The following is a 17,390-nucleotide window of genomic DNA, read 5'->3' as shown; positions in this document are numbered from 1 at the left end:
CAATTTGTTAAAAGTTTTAACTCTGCACAAAAAAGTTGTATTGGGATTAAAACAACATCTTAAATCCCAGAAGATTTGCTAAAATATTTGTCTAATAGTTATAGTAGTAGTATAGTGAGTGCTCACTATCAAAGTAGTTGAATATTTGAAAATAGAGGGGAAAACTGACAAAAATAACAGAGTATAAGTAGGAATGCTAGAGAACTAATATTAATTTAGTGTTTGCAATACACCAGGGATTGTCTAAGAGTTTGATGTGTATTATCTTTCCCGGCATTCATTGTGTAGGTCAGTAGTAGGACCAGGATTAAAACTCACATCCTCCTGATTATGTACTAATATATGCTTTCCTCCCTGACACACACATCTTAACATGCTTTTGGTGATATAGAAACATATAGACTTGATCTGTTTACTGTCACTGTGTTAAGAACAGGATCTCATGTGTGTTTTGGTTTTTCACATAGGGTGTCGGTACAGCAATTGGAGAGCTGCCTCCATATTTCATGGCCAGGGCAGCTCGACTCTCAGGTGCTGAACCAGATGATGAGGAGTACCAGGAATTCGAAGAAATGCTGGAACACGCAGAGGCTGCACAAGTAAGAACAATGGGAGAAAATAAATAGAATACTTTAATTATCCCTAAAGAGGTTATGATTAAGGTGAAGATGTTAAAAGTTACTCTAAAGAAGAAAACTGCCAGTGTGAAAACAATGATTGGTTTGGGATAGAATATTCAGAAAAGCTGAAATATAAGTGACTATAATCTTGATCTTAGAATAGAGAAATATAGAAATAGTCAACAAGACCACTCAGACTAAGCTAAAAACAACACCTTGCCAGGAGCCAGGGTAAATTTACGTTACCAGTGAAGTTAAGGAGATGAAACATTCTTTGTCCATTATGTGTTTATAAGTGCAGTAAGTCCTTGCTTAATGTCGTCAATAGGTTCTTTGGCTTTTATCGAAACATCCCATAATGAAACCAAATTTACCATAGGCTAATTGATATAAACAAGAGTTAAGTTCCTATAGCCTGATAATAAAACGATGTTGAAGGAAGCAATGTTATTCAAGGACCTGCTGTATTACCAAGCAGAGCACCAAAAGAATAAGGGGGACCAGGCTGGGAGCCCTAAATAGTAGAACTTCCAAATTAATATTTTGAAAATAACATAGTTATTCGTGTTTATCGTGTTTAGAGGAAATTATTTGGAAACTCACAATTAAGAAAAAACAAATTAAGATAAACTTTTTATCAGTGGGGATAAAGCCTTTTACACTTGAGTACAAAGTGTGTATCAACCTATATTTTAATGTTACAAAATAGTTGTTTTATTCTTTGCAGGGAAATTCCTAAGAATATTATTAACTTACTGAGTCTCCATTTCAGGGATGATGGCCTAAATCAACATAGACTAAATAAAAAGGATATAAAAGAATTTTGAAAGATTATATATAAAATGCTTCTCCCTCTCCAGATTTGTTCATTAACCTATGAAATTTTTGAAAATTGTCTTATTGTGTGTTTGTAAGTATGTGTGCCCACATAAATGTACACACATTATTTTGAGGACTGAGTATATACTTTTCTGCTCAGTGGAATCCGAGACCCCCCCCAAAAAAAAAACATTACCCTGGAGGGGAAAAATATATATATTTATTTTAATGCTAGATGGCCTTTTTTTAAAAAAGCACGTTAAGTGGAAGTCAAATAAGGATAGTTATAGGTTTTAATTGAAAATAAAACTCTCGAATATGAATGTAGACTATTAAAATATAAACAAATTAACCAAAGAGCTACAGACATCTGTTCTACATGGCAAGTTATCCTTGTATCTGCTTTGCCTTGTTTGTCAACCAAATATTATGCCTCTCTTTCTCACATCATAATGCTTATATTAAGGCTAATAATTATTACTCATATAAACAACTTTTTAATTATTTTTAATGCTTTTGAAATTCCAGTATCTAATGTGACCCTTGTGTTAACTCTGAGTTATTATGGAAAGGTACCCTTCTGATTTTATAAAAAACTGCAGATCTGGAAGTTGTCCCCTGCCTAATTTACATGCTTAGAAGTAGAGCGAGAAGCAGAACTCAGAATGCGAGCATCACTGATACATTCAAATTACTGAAACCATGTCCATCAATATACCTACTTGTAAATGGCTAAGTATCCCCACTTGCAACAGTTGATACTTCTGTCATTTGTGGCACTCATTAATGTATGTCATTTAACATCTTAAAAACTCTTCATGCATATACAATCAGCAAGTTGAAGTAGAGTAAGTCTAAGATGGCTTGCAGCTTTAAATGTTTATGCTATGGCTTGGATGCCAAACAGGTATAACTATTGTTTTCTTTTAAGCCACCTAGTGTACTGTGATTATTTTCCTTTTTTTTTAAGCTTTTTATTTTGGAATTAACATTTTTTTCATTTACACAGTTTCTTCAATATCTTCTCTCCCTTCTGCCAGCTCTGTAAAATACCTCTCGTATCACTCTCCCCTTGGTAACACCTATAAACTACTACCAAGTATGGATTTTCTCTTGGCATCATCACTCTGGAGTCCTTGCTCCTACTCCAATCTGGACTTGGTGTTGTTCTCTTGGCCCTCTGTACAGTTGCTTCTCTCTTGGTTTGGATCCCTTGTCTTCATCTTTCATGATTTACTCCCACATTTGGTTGAACACATTCTGTAGTAGCTTCCTGAGAAAGTATGAGTAGATGGAAAATTCTGAAAATGATGTTTTTCTTCATTTATAATCACTTAACTGAATATAGGATTCTAAATTGAAAGTCATTTTTTAAAAAGTCCATCTATCAAAACTTAGAATTTGGAAAGCATTGCTCAATCGTTTTCAAGCATCTGGTGTTGATATTGATAGGGCTAATACTGTGCTGAGCAAGGCTGTTTGGTTTTGTTTTTTTCTCTAGACGCTTTTAGATTCCTTATCTGAGATATGGATTTTTTTGCAAAAATTTATTCTCCTAGGCATTCAGGAAACTTGTCAATTTAGAGTCCATTGATTTTGGGAAATCTAGAGTCCATTAGCTCTTGTATTTTTTTCCTGTGTCAATTTGTCCTCTTTAATCTCTATTCTTTCTTTCTGGAATTCTCATTATTTTGATGTTGGGCCTCCAACACCCATCATTTTAATTTTTTTTTATCATATTGCTCCTAATATATATCTCCTTTTACTTTGTATGTCATTTTCTCAACTTTGTCTTCTAACGCTAATATTACAGTGTTTTCCACTATCATATATTTATTTTGAAAAAAGCAATTTGCATTATATTTCCATGAAATAGTTTCTTATCCTTTTGAAGGTATTTCATTTTTTCAAGTTTTCTGTTCCTCTAGGCATAGTTTTCCCCCTTTGTTCTGTTTCTTCTTGGAAGCTTTCCTCAAAGCCTGGAGATTCTTGTTCTTCTGTTTATATATAAGAAGATGGCATGTAAAAGCTGAATGGAAGCTATGTGTGTGGAGACAAGGTACAGAGTGGCAGGCTGCCTTATTTATTGGAACGTCCATATATTAGGTCCTATACATCTGTCCTTTGTGATAGTTCTGTTTCTCTAGTGATGAATCTTTTGATTTCTTGCTTGGGGAATATAAACTTTGCTGCTGACATTCTAAAGTGAGGCTGTGGAAGGGGAGTTAGAGATCATGTCGGTTTTCACTTAACCTGCTTTGTATTCAGTCCGTGGATACCTGCACAAACATGGCTTGAGCCTAGAACCTTTGGTGTCTTAGATGGGGCTAGAGGAGGACGTTGTCTGGCTGCAGTAGGGGTAGGACCTGAGAGTCCGCTTCTTACGCAGTCTCTTTGTTTTCAGTGCTACTCCAGCTACTCTTCTGTAGTTGTGCTGTAGATTCTTTTTGGAGTTCTGTAGTGCAAATCACTTTGTTTTTCTTTCATACTGTATCTTCCACTGCTGACTCTCAGATATAATCTTTTATTCCATCTTCCTCTACTTCATTTATTAATGCTAGTTTCATCAAAGAGAGAATTTCTGTTATTTTAGGGTTATTATTAAGATAAGGAGTGTTCCGGTTATCTATTGCTGAGTAACAGGCTACCTCAATATTTAGTGGTTTGAAACAATAATCATTTATATTGCACACAAATATGCAATTTGGACAAAATGGCTTGGCTGTAAATTGGAGATCTACTTTCAAGGTGGTTTGCTTACATGAGTGACAAGTTGATTCTGGCTGTTGGCTTGGAGTTTGGCTGGACTGTTGGTTTTGGACCTCAAGTTATTCTGCATGGGGCTTCTTGGGCTTCATCATATTGTGGCACCTGAGTTCCAAGAACAAATGTTTTGAATGAACCCTAGGTAAAAGCTGCAAGGTTTTTTGTAACATAACTTTAGAAATCCCAGTCACTTTGCCACATTGTGTTTGCCATGTATATCATCACTAAAGCCAGCCCATATTCAGAGAGGGGAATTAGACTCCGCCTCTCAATGAGCAGATTAAGCAAGAATTTGCAACCATCTTTATTCTAGCAGAGAGGCAGAGGTCTTACTTGGTCATCTTGAAGTGGGAAACTTCCTATAATATCATTTTTAATAGGATAGAACATTGACAAAACAATTTCCCTATAGGAGGGAGAATGAGATGGTAAATAATCTTGAAATTTTATAATATAAGAAATTGTTGAAAAGAATTTAGACATGTTTCCTTGAAAGGGTGAAAGGATGAGCTTGTCAAATATGTAAAAAGTTGTCCTGTGGCGAGAGGATATATTCCTGCTGATAAACTGCAGAGGTAAGGTTTGTCTTAGAATTGGTGGATGAAAGTTTTCTGAGGCCCATATTGACTCAATATTAAAAATAAAACAAAACAAAAACTTCCTATTAATTTTAATTGTATACAAATAGAATTGCTATTTCAAAAAGAATGAGTGCCTGGTCTTTTCTCTAACTTTCATGGATCCATGCATAGCACTCCCTATATTGAACAGAATATTAAGCTGGGTGACTCATTTCATTCTTTGCAATTTTTTTTAATTCTAGGATTATAAATAAATAATATATTCTATAAACTTGTTACCATCTAAAACCTCAACTTCCAAAAACTGAGATCTTCTAGAATTGGATGTAGAAGTAAATTATACTTCATTTTATACATATAATTTGGGGTCATAAAGACTTTCGAGTCTTTGAAGACTCTTAGTCTTTATCTACCATTAGGGTAATAATCTTTTTCATTCATGTATTATGACTGATTATTTTAGTTACTTTTTGACTGGCTCTTCTCTAATTCTACTCTGTCTGGTTTGAATTGTGGAAACCAGATTGCACAGAATACTTCTGAAGGTTATGAGGTTTGCTATTTTCATCCTATAAAGCCAATAATTACAATCACTATTTTAGGATAAACTATATATATTCCTTATTCTCTAATTTCATATTTGCTTATATGAAAAAATCAAGTAAGCAAAGTGTGCACATTCTTTCATGTCATTTAGTCAGAAATTATATATTCCTTATGAACACTTTATTTAAAATTTTTATACAATATTGCAATTATGTCTTGTCAACCAATTATGCAGTCAAACTAGAAAATAATTAAGTGAAATAATATGAGAAAAGAGTAACTCATCCCTGGCAATTTGTGATCTTCCCTATTTTCTTTCTAAAATCTGTGTATAAGTCACGTGAATGCATTACCTTAGTACAAACTTGAAGTAGAAGGTATTTTCCCTGATTTGAATGGGAAACACATTCAGGAAGACGCACCTAGCAAATCTCAGAGCCAACACCCAACCCAATTTTCTGAGTTATACACTTGAAACCTATATAATTGTATTAACCAATGTCACCCCAATAAATTTAGTAAAAAAAATAAAAACGACCGGGCCATGTGATACAAAAATGTAGGAGGCCTATAGAAATTTACATTTTTAAATAACAGTAGCATAGTTTGAATATGCTCATGATAAAATGTTAAATGAAAAAAATCGGGCAATAATCTATACAAATACAATTTCTGTTATGTTATGTAGATATATATAAAAGTTGACATGGAACTACATTTAAAAGTTAGCATTGTTTATATCAGGTGGCGGTGTGCTGCGAATAATTTGATTTTTCTCCTTTATGTTTCTCATATTTTAAAACAGTACAGATATGTCATTATTAGTACCAGTGAACAATATGAATTAGGTAGTGCTCTGCTTATCACAACATAGCAACATTTTCATCTAGGTTAATGCAATAAAAAACTAAGCTAATTTAAAAATTATTTATTTCTACTATATTTAATTGTTTTTTTCTTTTCTTTATTGCCTTTTATGCCTTTTCACCAGTTTCCATCAGTTGGGGCTTAGTAGAGATTTCAGTGTATGTGAGTGTGATTATCCCTGCATGCTTTCTCCCAGGTTTAGAAAAGGATTAACTTATATTTATTTATTTTGTGTTTGGAGGAAATAGAGGAAGAATAGTTGGAAAGAGATTGTTGCCAGTTTTCAACATTATAAATTGTCTCCGAGATCGTACTAGTATTTTAATTCATTATTCAAAGAAGAGTTTCTTGCTATGGCTTGGCAAAATAAGTTTTTTGTTTTCGTTTGCTCTTGCTAACATTGCAGACTATTACTATATCCAAGCAAGATCTATTATGCCTCAGCTGTGTTGGTACACTGTTATGATACATTCTTGTTTTGATTTTTAAGATTTTCACTGTGCAAATAAATTTATAACAATTTAAGAAGATTTTTTATCATTTTTAAATCAACTATCTTAAAAATATTTTGTTTGCAGTAACAATTTTGTCTTAGCTCTTTGCTTTTATGTTTTCCAGATTTGCATATTTTTAAATTACATAAGTGCTTATAGTAATAAGATTGAAACATTCCAGAAGTATTGAAAGTAAAAAGTCCTCTCTATAGTAGAATAATAATCACCTTATTCTAAACTGTTTTCTTTGCACATATAACTTTTTAAAATAAAAGCTGGGATCATACCATACATATTAGTCTCAAGTTCTTTTTTCACATACATGTCATGGACATTTGATACTGATTTTTAATACTGTGTTTTTATTATGAAGTGACACAGCTCATTGTAGACATTTGGTAAATATATATGTACTTAAAAATAATCCCTCCATCCTACAGTCTTTTTCTCTATAAATATTTATAAGAGTGAGTCATGTTCTGTTTATTGTTTTGTGACTTGTTTTGAATATAAAAACATACTGTGAACATTTTTCAGTGCCATCAAATATTTTCTACATCTTTGCTTTGTATAACAATTTTCTGATTACAAAGTATGTTTATTATAGAAAATGTTGAAAATGCAGATAAACAAAAAAAGACAAACTTTGTCTAACTGGTTCATTTACCCATTTTTTTATACTTAGTATATTTTTCGTTTTCTTATTGATTAACATTTAGAGGCAATTCATATGCTGCCAATATTTTTTCCATATTGTTTATTGTGTGTTTTATTGTTTTACTTTTTGAATAAAGAAATTTACACTTTTTTTTGTATCAATATCTTAGAGTTTTCCTTTGGAATAATGCCTAAAATTACGTTCCTGAACCCTTCCAATTATGTAGTAAATACTCAGTTGTATGTTTCTTTTTAGTATGTTTATGGTTTTATTCTTTTACCATTAAATCTTTATTAAAATACTTTACCTATCATATAGGAATCTTTCTCTTTTTCAGGTAATTTACTGTTTGTGTATTCCAACACTATTTTCTCAGTGAGATTAATACTAGTTTTGTCTTACATTTTGTTATTGTAAATTGGGTATTACACTGTTGTAAATAGTTATTAATGGTATATAAAAAAATACTAGATTTTTATTTGGTCACCTATAACTTTACTGACACCTTTTTAGTCACATTTTATTGATTGTGATTTAAAAGTTCTTGTAGTAATCAGTTTCACAAGGATCCAAAAGTTTATCTGACTTTGGTATTGGAATTTCTTCATAGATACATGTATTTTGTAAAACCCCAATTTGATGGGAGCAATAAAATATAGAAAAGTTGGATCAACAGTGGGTAAAACAGCAAACTAAATACAATGAATAATTATGAGTGGGTATTTAAATTTTAAGATTGTCTGAGACTAGGTAGAAAATACATTTTTTTATCCCTTCGGTAGAGTAAGTTTATCAGCAGGAAGAGTGAAAAAAAATACTTGGCTCTCATTGCTTTACCATGTGCTCTCCAACTAGGTTAAAGGGTGTATATGCTTTTACTGGGAAATTGTTACTAGGTAATAATTTTGAAGCTAAGTATTTTCTTTAAATTCTAGTTTTGACTGATAGTTGGATTTTGTGATATAGATATTTCGAGGGGATAAAGAATATTAACTCATTTATTTGAATTCTGATTCCTTATGGTACCTAATTTATTTCCGTGAGTACAGTATTGAGATTAGGCAGTATTTTTCCACTAAGCTGACTTCCTTTTGCTCTTGGCTTTCTATCATGTTTTCACTAGATGTCTGTGGGAGGTAGACTTGAATGAATGTAGCTTCCTATGACCTTGAGCAGTTCTAGCATCATTTATAAAAGTTAGGTCATCTGACTCCTTTCTTGCCTCCCATATCCAGTCATTCTTCAAGGCATGGTGATTCTATCTCCACAGTATCTTCATATCTGCCCTCTCCTTTCCCTTCCCACTAGTGATTCAGATCTTTATCACCAGTTCCCTGAACATTTCCAGTGACTTCCTAATAGGTCTCCTCTTTATGGGTCTTTTTTTTTTTCTTTCTTTGTAATCAGGTCTCACACAAAGCAAAAAAAGTAATTTTCTGAAAAATACCTCTAGTCATGGAACTTTGCTTTTCAAAAATCTTCCCAATCCCTGGAAATTGTCTCTTGCTCTGTCTTCCTTGTGTACCTTTCACTTTGTTCCTGCTTTTAAAACTATTTATGGACTTTCCTTATGTCCCCCAGGAGTCTTTAAACTCCTTGAGAGGAGGCCACAAAAATGTGTGTATTTTCATCAGTGTCCGCCTGGTATTGCACATACAACTCAGGAGATAGATACTTGGAATAAACTGAGAAATATCAAATTGTGAGAGAAAATGTAGCATTACACGAAACAGGTTCTTTTAATATTGTCTTCACTGCAAAATGTAAAACACAGCGAACACAGAAATCATTTTACGTTAAAAAAGATTGAACTGTGTTGCATCTTTGAGTTTAATACTCATCTGAGAGCAAGGATTTCAAGATAATATAGAAGACATCATTAAGTTAAGTGACATAATTTTCAATTCACATTAAGAAAAATAACATTTGTAAAATTCCATACTTTAGAAACAAATGAAGGTTCTTGTAATTTGTTCTATAAGCTGTATAACAAAAAAAAAAGAGAAAAAAAAGGAAAATTAAAGGCATTAGGAATAAGAGTTTGAAAAATAAAGTAACTTATTTGCTTGATGTATCCTAAAAAATTAGGGCAGCCAGTATTGAAGTAATGGGGAATGGGATCATGGGGGTGGTTGTGGTTTTTTTGTGTTTAAAGCTTACACAATAGAGAAGGAATGTTGTACATATTTACTTGGAAGAATATGGTTTGAATAAGTGTGCTTTTTTAAACACCATCTGTCCAAGTGACTTAGCTACTTGGATTCTTTATTACAAAATGTTAGTTTGCTGACTGTGAAACTGTTTCTTAATTCCTATCAATATAGGAAATTGAGAATTAAGTCAGAAGTAAGAAAATTAAATTTCTTAAAACTTCATCTTTTGAAAGAATGCAGTTTTTTCCTCCATGATTTATATTGACTAGCTTGTCTTTCTATTGAATATAACTCATGAGTCTGTACACTGTCTTAGGTTAAGCATTTACTCAAAGGTTATTTTATAGTTTCTTTATTTAATCTTATTTTAAAGGAGCATTTTTTTAGCTTTCGTTTAGGGCTGCAGTATTTAAATTAATTAATGTTTGCACTTAACCTGACTTATTGAAGTTAAACCTGCAAGTTTAAATACTAATATCTTTTACCTTACTAGTTTGTACTAAATATATTTAAGGCTGAAAAACACCTTTTTTTAGCTTAATAGAATTTTTATCCTGTTCAGAAATTTTGAGTCGATTTATTTTATTAGTGAAAACATAATTCCAAGAAAAAGTACCTCAATTGGAATGGTAGTTCTCATGGCTAGTATATTTTCTTTTTATGTAGTAGAATAGATTACCCAGTAAACATACCCCCAATACAAGGGGGATAATTAAAGGTTCTCTTGACATTCTTTTGATGATAGTATATGTGTTTGATCATTTGAGTTTACAGACTGTGGGAAAGCATTTAATAATGATTATTTATACACTCACTTAAGTGCTTTAACATTCCTTTGATGCTATTCTCTGTTAAGCACATTTTCCTATGAAGTGTTTGCAGTTGCCCACACCATGTCAATGCCTGCTGGTTTTTCCTTGTGAAGTATCTGTTCCTTTACATACAGATATTTAAGAAAGAGTTCATAGTCTGGATGATCTAGAACCCAACAGGACTCATTTTCATATAATTTAGTGCCATTTGAACACTCTGGGTGTCAGTTGTTGCTGGGACCTGTTTTTGACTCTGTTGAACCTTTACTGACTGTGGTTTGTCTGGCCATCACATGACTTCTCTGAAAATTCCCCCTCCCCTTCATTTCCAGTAAACTGTTTGAGTAGGAGTGAGTCAGAGTGAAACCAGCTTCCCTGTAACCACAGGGCTTGTTAAAGAATTTGTCAACGTGGACTCTAGAGGGTTTGCATTAAGCTTTGCTGTAACTGCTATGGTTTGTGTTGCGTCAGGAGTTCCACAGAAAAGCTTCCTGCTCTCATGATCTCTTGCTTGTTTGCAAAGGGTTAAACTGATAAACTTTGCCCTAATGAACATGAGAGACAAGTTAAACACATTTCTTTATCATTTAAAGTCCGTGTCAAAACTACCAAAGCTTATTGTAGTTTCTCTTTTCAGAATCAACCAACCACACCCAGCAACGTTTAGTTTTTGAAAAGGCAGGCCTTCTTTTCTTTCAGAGCTGGCTCATGATTTTACCACAAAGTACCATCAAGATTAAGCAATTTTAAGTGGTCTCTTTTGAAGGATTCTGTTGTAGGATATTGCGACGAACTAGCAGAGTTAGCTTTGGTACACAAAGGTCACTTCATGTGGTTGGACAAGAAAAGGTAGCAGCACTTAAAGTAGTTCTGTAGCTGTAGTCCATAGAGGAAGCCATCCGCCTGCATCTACAGGAGCTGAGCAGGGCTGTTGAGGACAGAACATTGTGGACTTCACTCCTTCCTAGGGTCGCCAGGACTCCGAACCAACTCAATGGCACAGAATACACAGTTGCAGTCTCTAAACACACTTAGCATGATTTATGGTGGAATTCTTAGTGCTTCTTTTATTTGCTTTCTCAGGAAACTTTTACTTTATTTTGAACTCTTCTCTCGCCACCCCAATCCCAGATTTTTAATCTTTCTTCCTTTTCTGACTCTTCTCTGGTTCTTAATCCACTCCTATAATAGTATTAACTAACTGAATACCAAAGAGAGTTGCACCTTTATGCAAGCTACTGAATGAATGGCCACTGGGAAATTGCTCATTTTGCATTCCTGAATCCATTTGTTTTTACATGTGCATTTCTGTATTTAACCATGCCATTTCAGGCAGACTTTTATTTAAAACATAAATTTAATGAATTCATTTAAAACCAACCTCCTAAAAATCACTTTTATTCTGCTTAATTTTTTTTTGTAACAAAACTAGTTTAAGAAAAATAACAAGGTAGAAAATTTTGAGCTAGTTATTCCTCACAGGAAAGAATACAGACTAATGGAAGATTAAAATTGTTTATATTCTAGCAATACTAACTCTCAATGATTAAATTAAAATACAAAAAAATTTGATAAAGAAAATTCTAATTGAAATTAGATGATTCTTTTAAAATGAAAAAAAAATAGTTACTATAGCTCCATCATTAACAAAGCGTGGTAAATAATAAATGCTTACGATTTTTCCTGTTAGTTTGCTGTGGACATAAAAGCAGTTTTATGTCTGCTTTTTTTCTTTTCATTTGCACACCTGCTTACAGATACGGAAAAAATAAGCAAGGGACAAGGATTAGGTTACATCTGCTAAACTAATTTAAAGATTTTTTCAGGTTTGTGTTTCAAACACCTTTTGTAAAATGCCTTTAGAAAGGCCCCTTTCTTTGAATCTGACCAATAGACTATGTATGCTGTGCTTTTGGTCTTGATTTTTGCAAATCAGTTAACACACTAAACACAAACCCACACTCTGTTACAACTGCTGAGTGCTCCCAGGGGTCCTAGCCCAAGATCAGAGTTTAATGCAAGACATGGATGGCAGAATAACTATTGTGCTCATTTCCTATTACAAATGATGCTTTTGTTTTTAATTAGCCAAGGTGTTTAGATTGTCATAATCTATAGTTTTCTCTTGGTGAATATTTAAGGAACTTTCTTTTTGTAGAGTATTCTTCCCATTTTCCTGTCTTGGGCCTTGTAGTGTAAAAACATGACTTGTCATGCTTTTAAATCAAAACTAGCCCTTTGTAAAGATATCAGGAAGTGGGCATGATAATTAATACAGTGCTCCCTTCAAAAGTAGGCGTGTACTCTAGACTTCTTTGTCCCTTTCCCTGATGTGGATCTGCACCAATTAATTTATCAAAACTTGTAAAAATTTGCATTTTTAGTGCTTCTTGAGGTAACAGCTTCAGAAAGTTAAAGCAGTGCTTCCATTTCTTTGTTTCAAATTTGCCTCACATTTTAGTATTATAAGATTTTTAAACACTTCCTTTCCCCTCTGAAAACTTTGTAGATTTCAGTTTGTTGCCTTTCCAGCGTTTCTAGAGAAGGTAATCGTTCACAATTTATATCTGACAGCCCCAAAAGACTTTGATCACTCTAACTTTTTTTGTGTGAACTTTATCTAATTCTTTTATATCTTTTTTACCATGAAGTTATCAGAACTGTGCATGATTTTCCAAGGGCAACTACATTACTATATTCATGTTTTTCAGATCTCTACAACTAAAGTCCTGTTTGGCAATGTATTTTGCTGATATATATATTTTTAAATTATTTATTTATTTATTTATTTATTTTAAGTCAAGTTGTTGTCCTTTCAATCTTAGTTGTGGAGGGCGCAGCTCAGCTCCAGGTCCAGTTGCCATTGCTAGTTGCAGGGGGCACAGCCCACCATCCCCAAGGGAGTCGAACCGGCAACCTTGTGGTTCAGAGGACATGCTCCAACTGAGCCGTCTGGGAGCTCAGCAGTAGCTCAGTTCAAGGTGCCGTGTTCAATTTAGTTGCAGGGGGCGCTGCCCACCATCCCTTGCGGGAGTTGAGGAATTGAACTGGCAACATTGTGGTTGACAGCCCATGCTCCAACCAACAACTGAGCCATCCGGGAGGCAGCTCAGCTCAAGATGCTGTGTTCAATCTTAGTTGCAGGGGGCAGAGCCCACCATCCCTTGCAGGACTCGAGGAATTGAACTGGCAACCTTGTGGTTGAGAGCCCACTGGCCCATGTGGGAATCGAACCGGCAGCCTTCAGAGTTAGGAGCACGGAGCTCTAACCACCTGAGCCACCGGGCCGGCCCCTGATTTTTTTTGATTTTTTTTTTAAATTTTATTTTATTAAATTTATTGGGGTGACAATTGTTAGTAAAATTACATAGATTTCAGGTGTACAATTCTGTATTACATCATCTATAAATCCCATTGTGTGTTCATCACCCAGAGTCAGTTCTCCTTCCATCACCATATATTCGATGATATTTTTAATAAATTGTTTATTTCAGTAAACTGTTTACTTAGGAGACTACTCCCATTTCTTTTTTCTTTGTTCATATCTTAAAACTTTTCTAATCCATCATTTAATATTTAAATAGATTTTCTCTAAATGTGTTATCTTACTCTTGTTCACATTGAAACTCACCTGCCGCTTTTCTTCTTACTTGCTCAAGCTTACATGATTTTCCAATTTATTGTTATATATTTGGCACTTCTGATTTCAAATGCAGATTTGGAACTTAAACTCTCTGCTCCTTTTTCCAGGGCCATTTATAAATTTATTAAGTTCTATCTTAGGAAAAAATCCCGCTTTACATTTCCCATCATAGAGAAGATCCCATTTATTTCTATCCTTTGTTTTCAGTATCTTAAGTTTCCTGTTCCTGACATATTGACTAACCATATTTCCTCAAAAATAAGACCTAGCCGGACCATCAGATCTAATGTGTCTTTTGTAGCAAAACTTAATATAAGACCTGGTCTTATTTTAATATAAGACCGGGTATAATGTAATGTAATGTAATATAATGTAATGTAATATAATACCGGGTCTTATATTAATTTTTGCTCCAAAAGTCGCATTAGAGTTGATGGTTCGGCTAGGTCTTATTTTTGGGGAAACATGGTAGTTTTCATAGCTTTGGAAATTTAAGTCAGGTTCATCTCAACCATTTTTCTTTTTTTTTTTATTCACCCACAAACTAGAAATATTGCTGTCTTACATACATAGCAGATTGTCATGTGCTTTTTGTTTTTTAGATTCCAGTTTGATTCTAGAAATAAATGTTATTCATTACTTACTTGTAACCAAAATACAATCAGTAATAAAGTACTCAAAATGAAAGGTGATTCCCCCTTCCGCCTCCCCATATCAACTGAGATTTGCTAAATAATCCTTTCTGGAGTGACATAAGGAAATCACATGAGATATTGGCTTCAGACAGGAAAAAGAAAGAGAAGAAACAAAATTAATTACTTGTATGTGTCATTTCTAATAAATCTTGCATTTTCCAAAATCAGACATTTTCCCTGAGTGTCTAGAACACTGTTGTTCTTCTTGGGCTTTAGACTCCGTTCTCATTTCAAGTAGAGGCTAGGCGAGCACTGATAGGAGTAGATGCCTGCCTGCCTAAGAATTACCTACCATTAGGTTTCTTTTCAACAGAGACAGAGGAGAAGAAAGGAGCATGGTATGCTGGTAACTTGGACTTTAATTTGTCTGTGAAAAGGAAAAAAAAGCGCTGTATACTTATCTGAACTTCCAAAAATATTTCTCGGGTTTTTTTTATCTGAAAATGTTAACAAATGCTGATGGTCAGTCCCTGAGAAAGCCTCCTGAAACCTTACTTCTTTCCATCTCTTTCCTCCTACACTACCCAAGAGATACTTTGTTTAATAGATTATTTGTGAATTTTAATCCTAGTGAGTTTTAATCATAGTGAGATGATCATTACAGGTATACATAACTAAAAAATTTCCTCTTATTTTCTGGAGACAAGAATATATTGATTAAAAACTAGCATTCAGGGGAGGCCAGTTAGCTCAGTTGGTTAGAGCGTGGTGCTAGTAACACCAAGTTTGCTGGTTCGATCCCCACATGGGCCACTGTGAGCTGTGCCCTCCTTAAAAAAAAAGAAAACAAAAAGTACTAGAATTCAGGAGTAGTAATCTAATCCATTTCTACCCTCTTGTGATGGAGGATTTAATAAACTCATTGCGGGCACTGCAGGGCAGATTTGATAATTTTTAGTTATTAATTCATTTCCTTCCTTCCCTCCTTGCTGCTTTACAGCCTCTCTTCCTTCCTTGATATTAACATGTTGCTTTTCTCTTTCTGAAATTAAAAACCAAACCAAACAAAAACCTCTTATCCCTGAGTTATGAGATTGCACTGGAACTGAGATCATCATAATGTCTAACTGAGAATTCTGACAAGGTATTTTGTTTCATGGGTCTCAGGTTTTTTCATCTTTTGACGGTAAGTTAATATAACTTCAGTGTAGACAATTTTGTCCCATAATCAGTTTTTGTCTCTTATTTATCATGGTGGTAGATATTATCACCATTTTATAGAAAAGATGACCAAGCTATAGTTCAGAGAAGTTTGAAGGCAGTATATTCGGTGCTGTGTCATTTTGATGTCACTGGAAGTCAGTACAGTTGGTATTTGTATTCTCTTTTCCTAAGCACTTTTCATCTTTTTTGTGTTTCATGCTCTCCCTTGCATTGTAGGTTTCCTGAGTCATTCATCATCTCTTTCCCCTTCTCTTTACCAATTGCAGTCTCTGTCTCTCTCTCTCTCATTTCTTAAAGGAAGAAACTTCCCGGAACTCTCTTCCCCTAAACTCTTAGCCTGGATTAGTCCCTTACCTCCTTTAGGATTTTGTTCAGATGTCGCCTTTTCTGTAAGGCCTTCTCTGCCTTAAATTTAAATTTAAAATTATACCTTCCCTGCCACCCCATTCTATAGTTTTTCTCTCCTGTCACTAAAATGTAAGCTCCATGAGGGTCCATATTGTTTGACCAGTTTGATTCGGTGTTATATCCCCTGTTCCTACAATAGTGTTTGACATGTAGTAAACACTTGGTAAACATTTGTTGAATGAATGATTGAATCACTATGTCCTCATCCTTGTATTTTTATTACCTTGCATATAGTAGTGACCAGCTTTATTTGGTTGAATTTAATTTCTTTTAGATAAGAATTCTGGTTTTTGAAAAAAGATTCTAATTTTCTTCTAAAATTCTATGAAATTTTATATTACAGAAAATATGTAAGTTTTTTTCCATAACTTTGCATTTAAAATACTTAAAGCTTTTCTTTTCCTCTTGATTTCATGTTTGACTTTACTTACTCTTCATATGTGTAAGTTTTCAAAGCTGCTAATTACCATAAACACTCATGAGAGCCATCTATAGCAGAAGATAAACCTTTAGATTTTTTTTCAATTGAGATTTATTATCAATTGGTAGCATGGAAACAATATTAAGAGTAATCTATATTACAACCACTTTTGAAAAATTTTTGGCACTATCTGCTAAAGTTAAGCAGACACATACCCTGTGATGTGGCAATTCCATATGTAGATTAATACCCAACAGAACGATGCGCCAGAAGACTTGTACAAGAATGTTCATAGCAGCATTATTATAATAGCCCCAAACTGAAAACAACTCTAATGTTCACCAACAGTAGAATAAATAAATTGTGGTATATTCATGCAGTGGAGTAGTATACAGCAACAGCAACAAATTTATAATTGCTAAATGCAGCAGTGTGGATGAATCACACGGACGTAATGTTGAGCAACAGAAGCTAGACAAAGAAGAGGACCTACTGTATAATTCCATTTATGTAAAGTTCAAAAATAGTCATGCTGCATCTGTGGTAATAGAAGTGAATGACAGTGTTTATTTTGGGGGCAGGAATAATTACTAGGAGTGCCACAGTAGGGTTTCTGGAGTTTTGGTAATGTTCTATATCTGGATCTCAGTAGTTACATGGGTGTGTTCATTGTAAAATTCCATCAAGATGTATATTTTAGATTTGTGTACCTTACTGTATATCTGTTGTACCTCAGTTAAAAA

General features: G+C 33.9%; 1 protein-coding gene across 1 annotated transcript in view; it reads left to right on the top strand.

Moving 5' to 3' along the window:
* The window catches only part of VMP1 (vacuole membrane protein 1), a 114,656-nt gene that overhangs the window by 52,128 nt on the left and 45,138 nt on the right, over window positions 1-17,390 (top strand). Inside the window, exon 7 of the mRNA XM_019736323.3 lies at window positions 468-599. Within this exon, the coding sequence (XP_019591882.1) occupies window positions 468-599 (132 nt within the window). The remainder of the gene's footprint in view (window positions 1-467; window positions 600-17,390) is intronic.

Source organism: Rhinolophus sinicus, chromosome 12, assembly GCF_057876585.1.
Source record: "Rhinolophus sinicus isolate RSI-liver-muscle chromosome 12, RSI-T2T, whole genome shotgun sequence".
NCBI lineage: Eukaryota > Metazoa > Chordata > Mammalia > Chiroptera > Rhinolophidae > Rhinolophus > Rhinolophus sinicus.
Note: the sequence above shows the minus strand (reverse complement) of the source record. Positions and strands in the feature narration are given on the sequence as shown.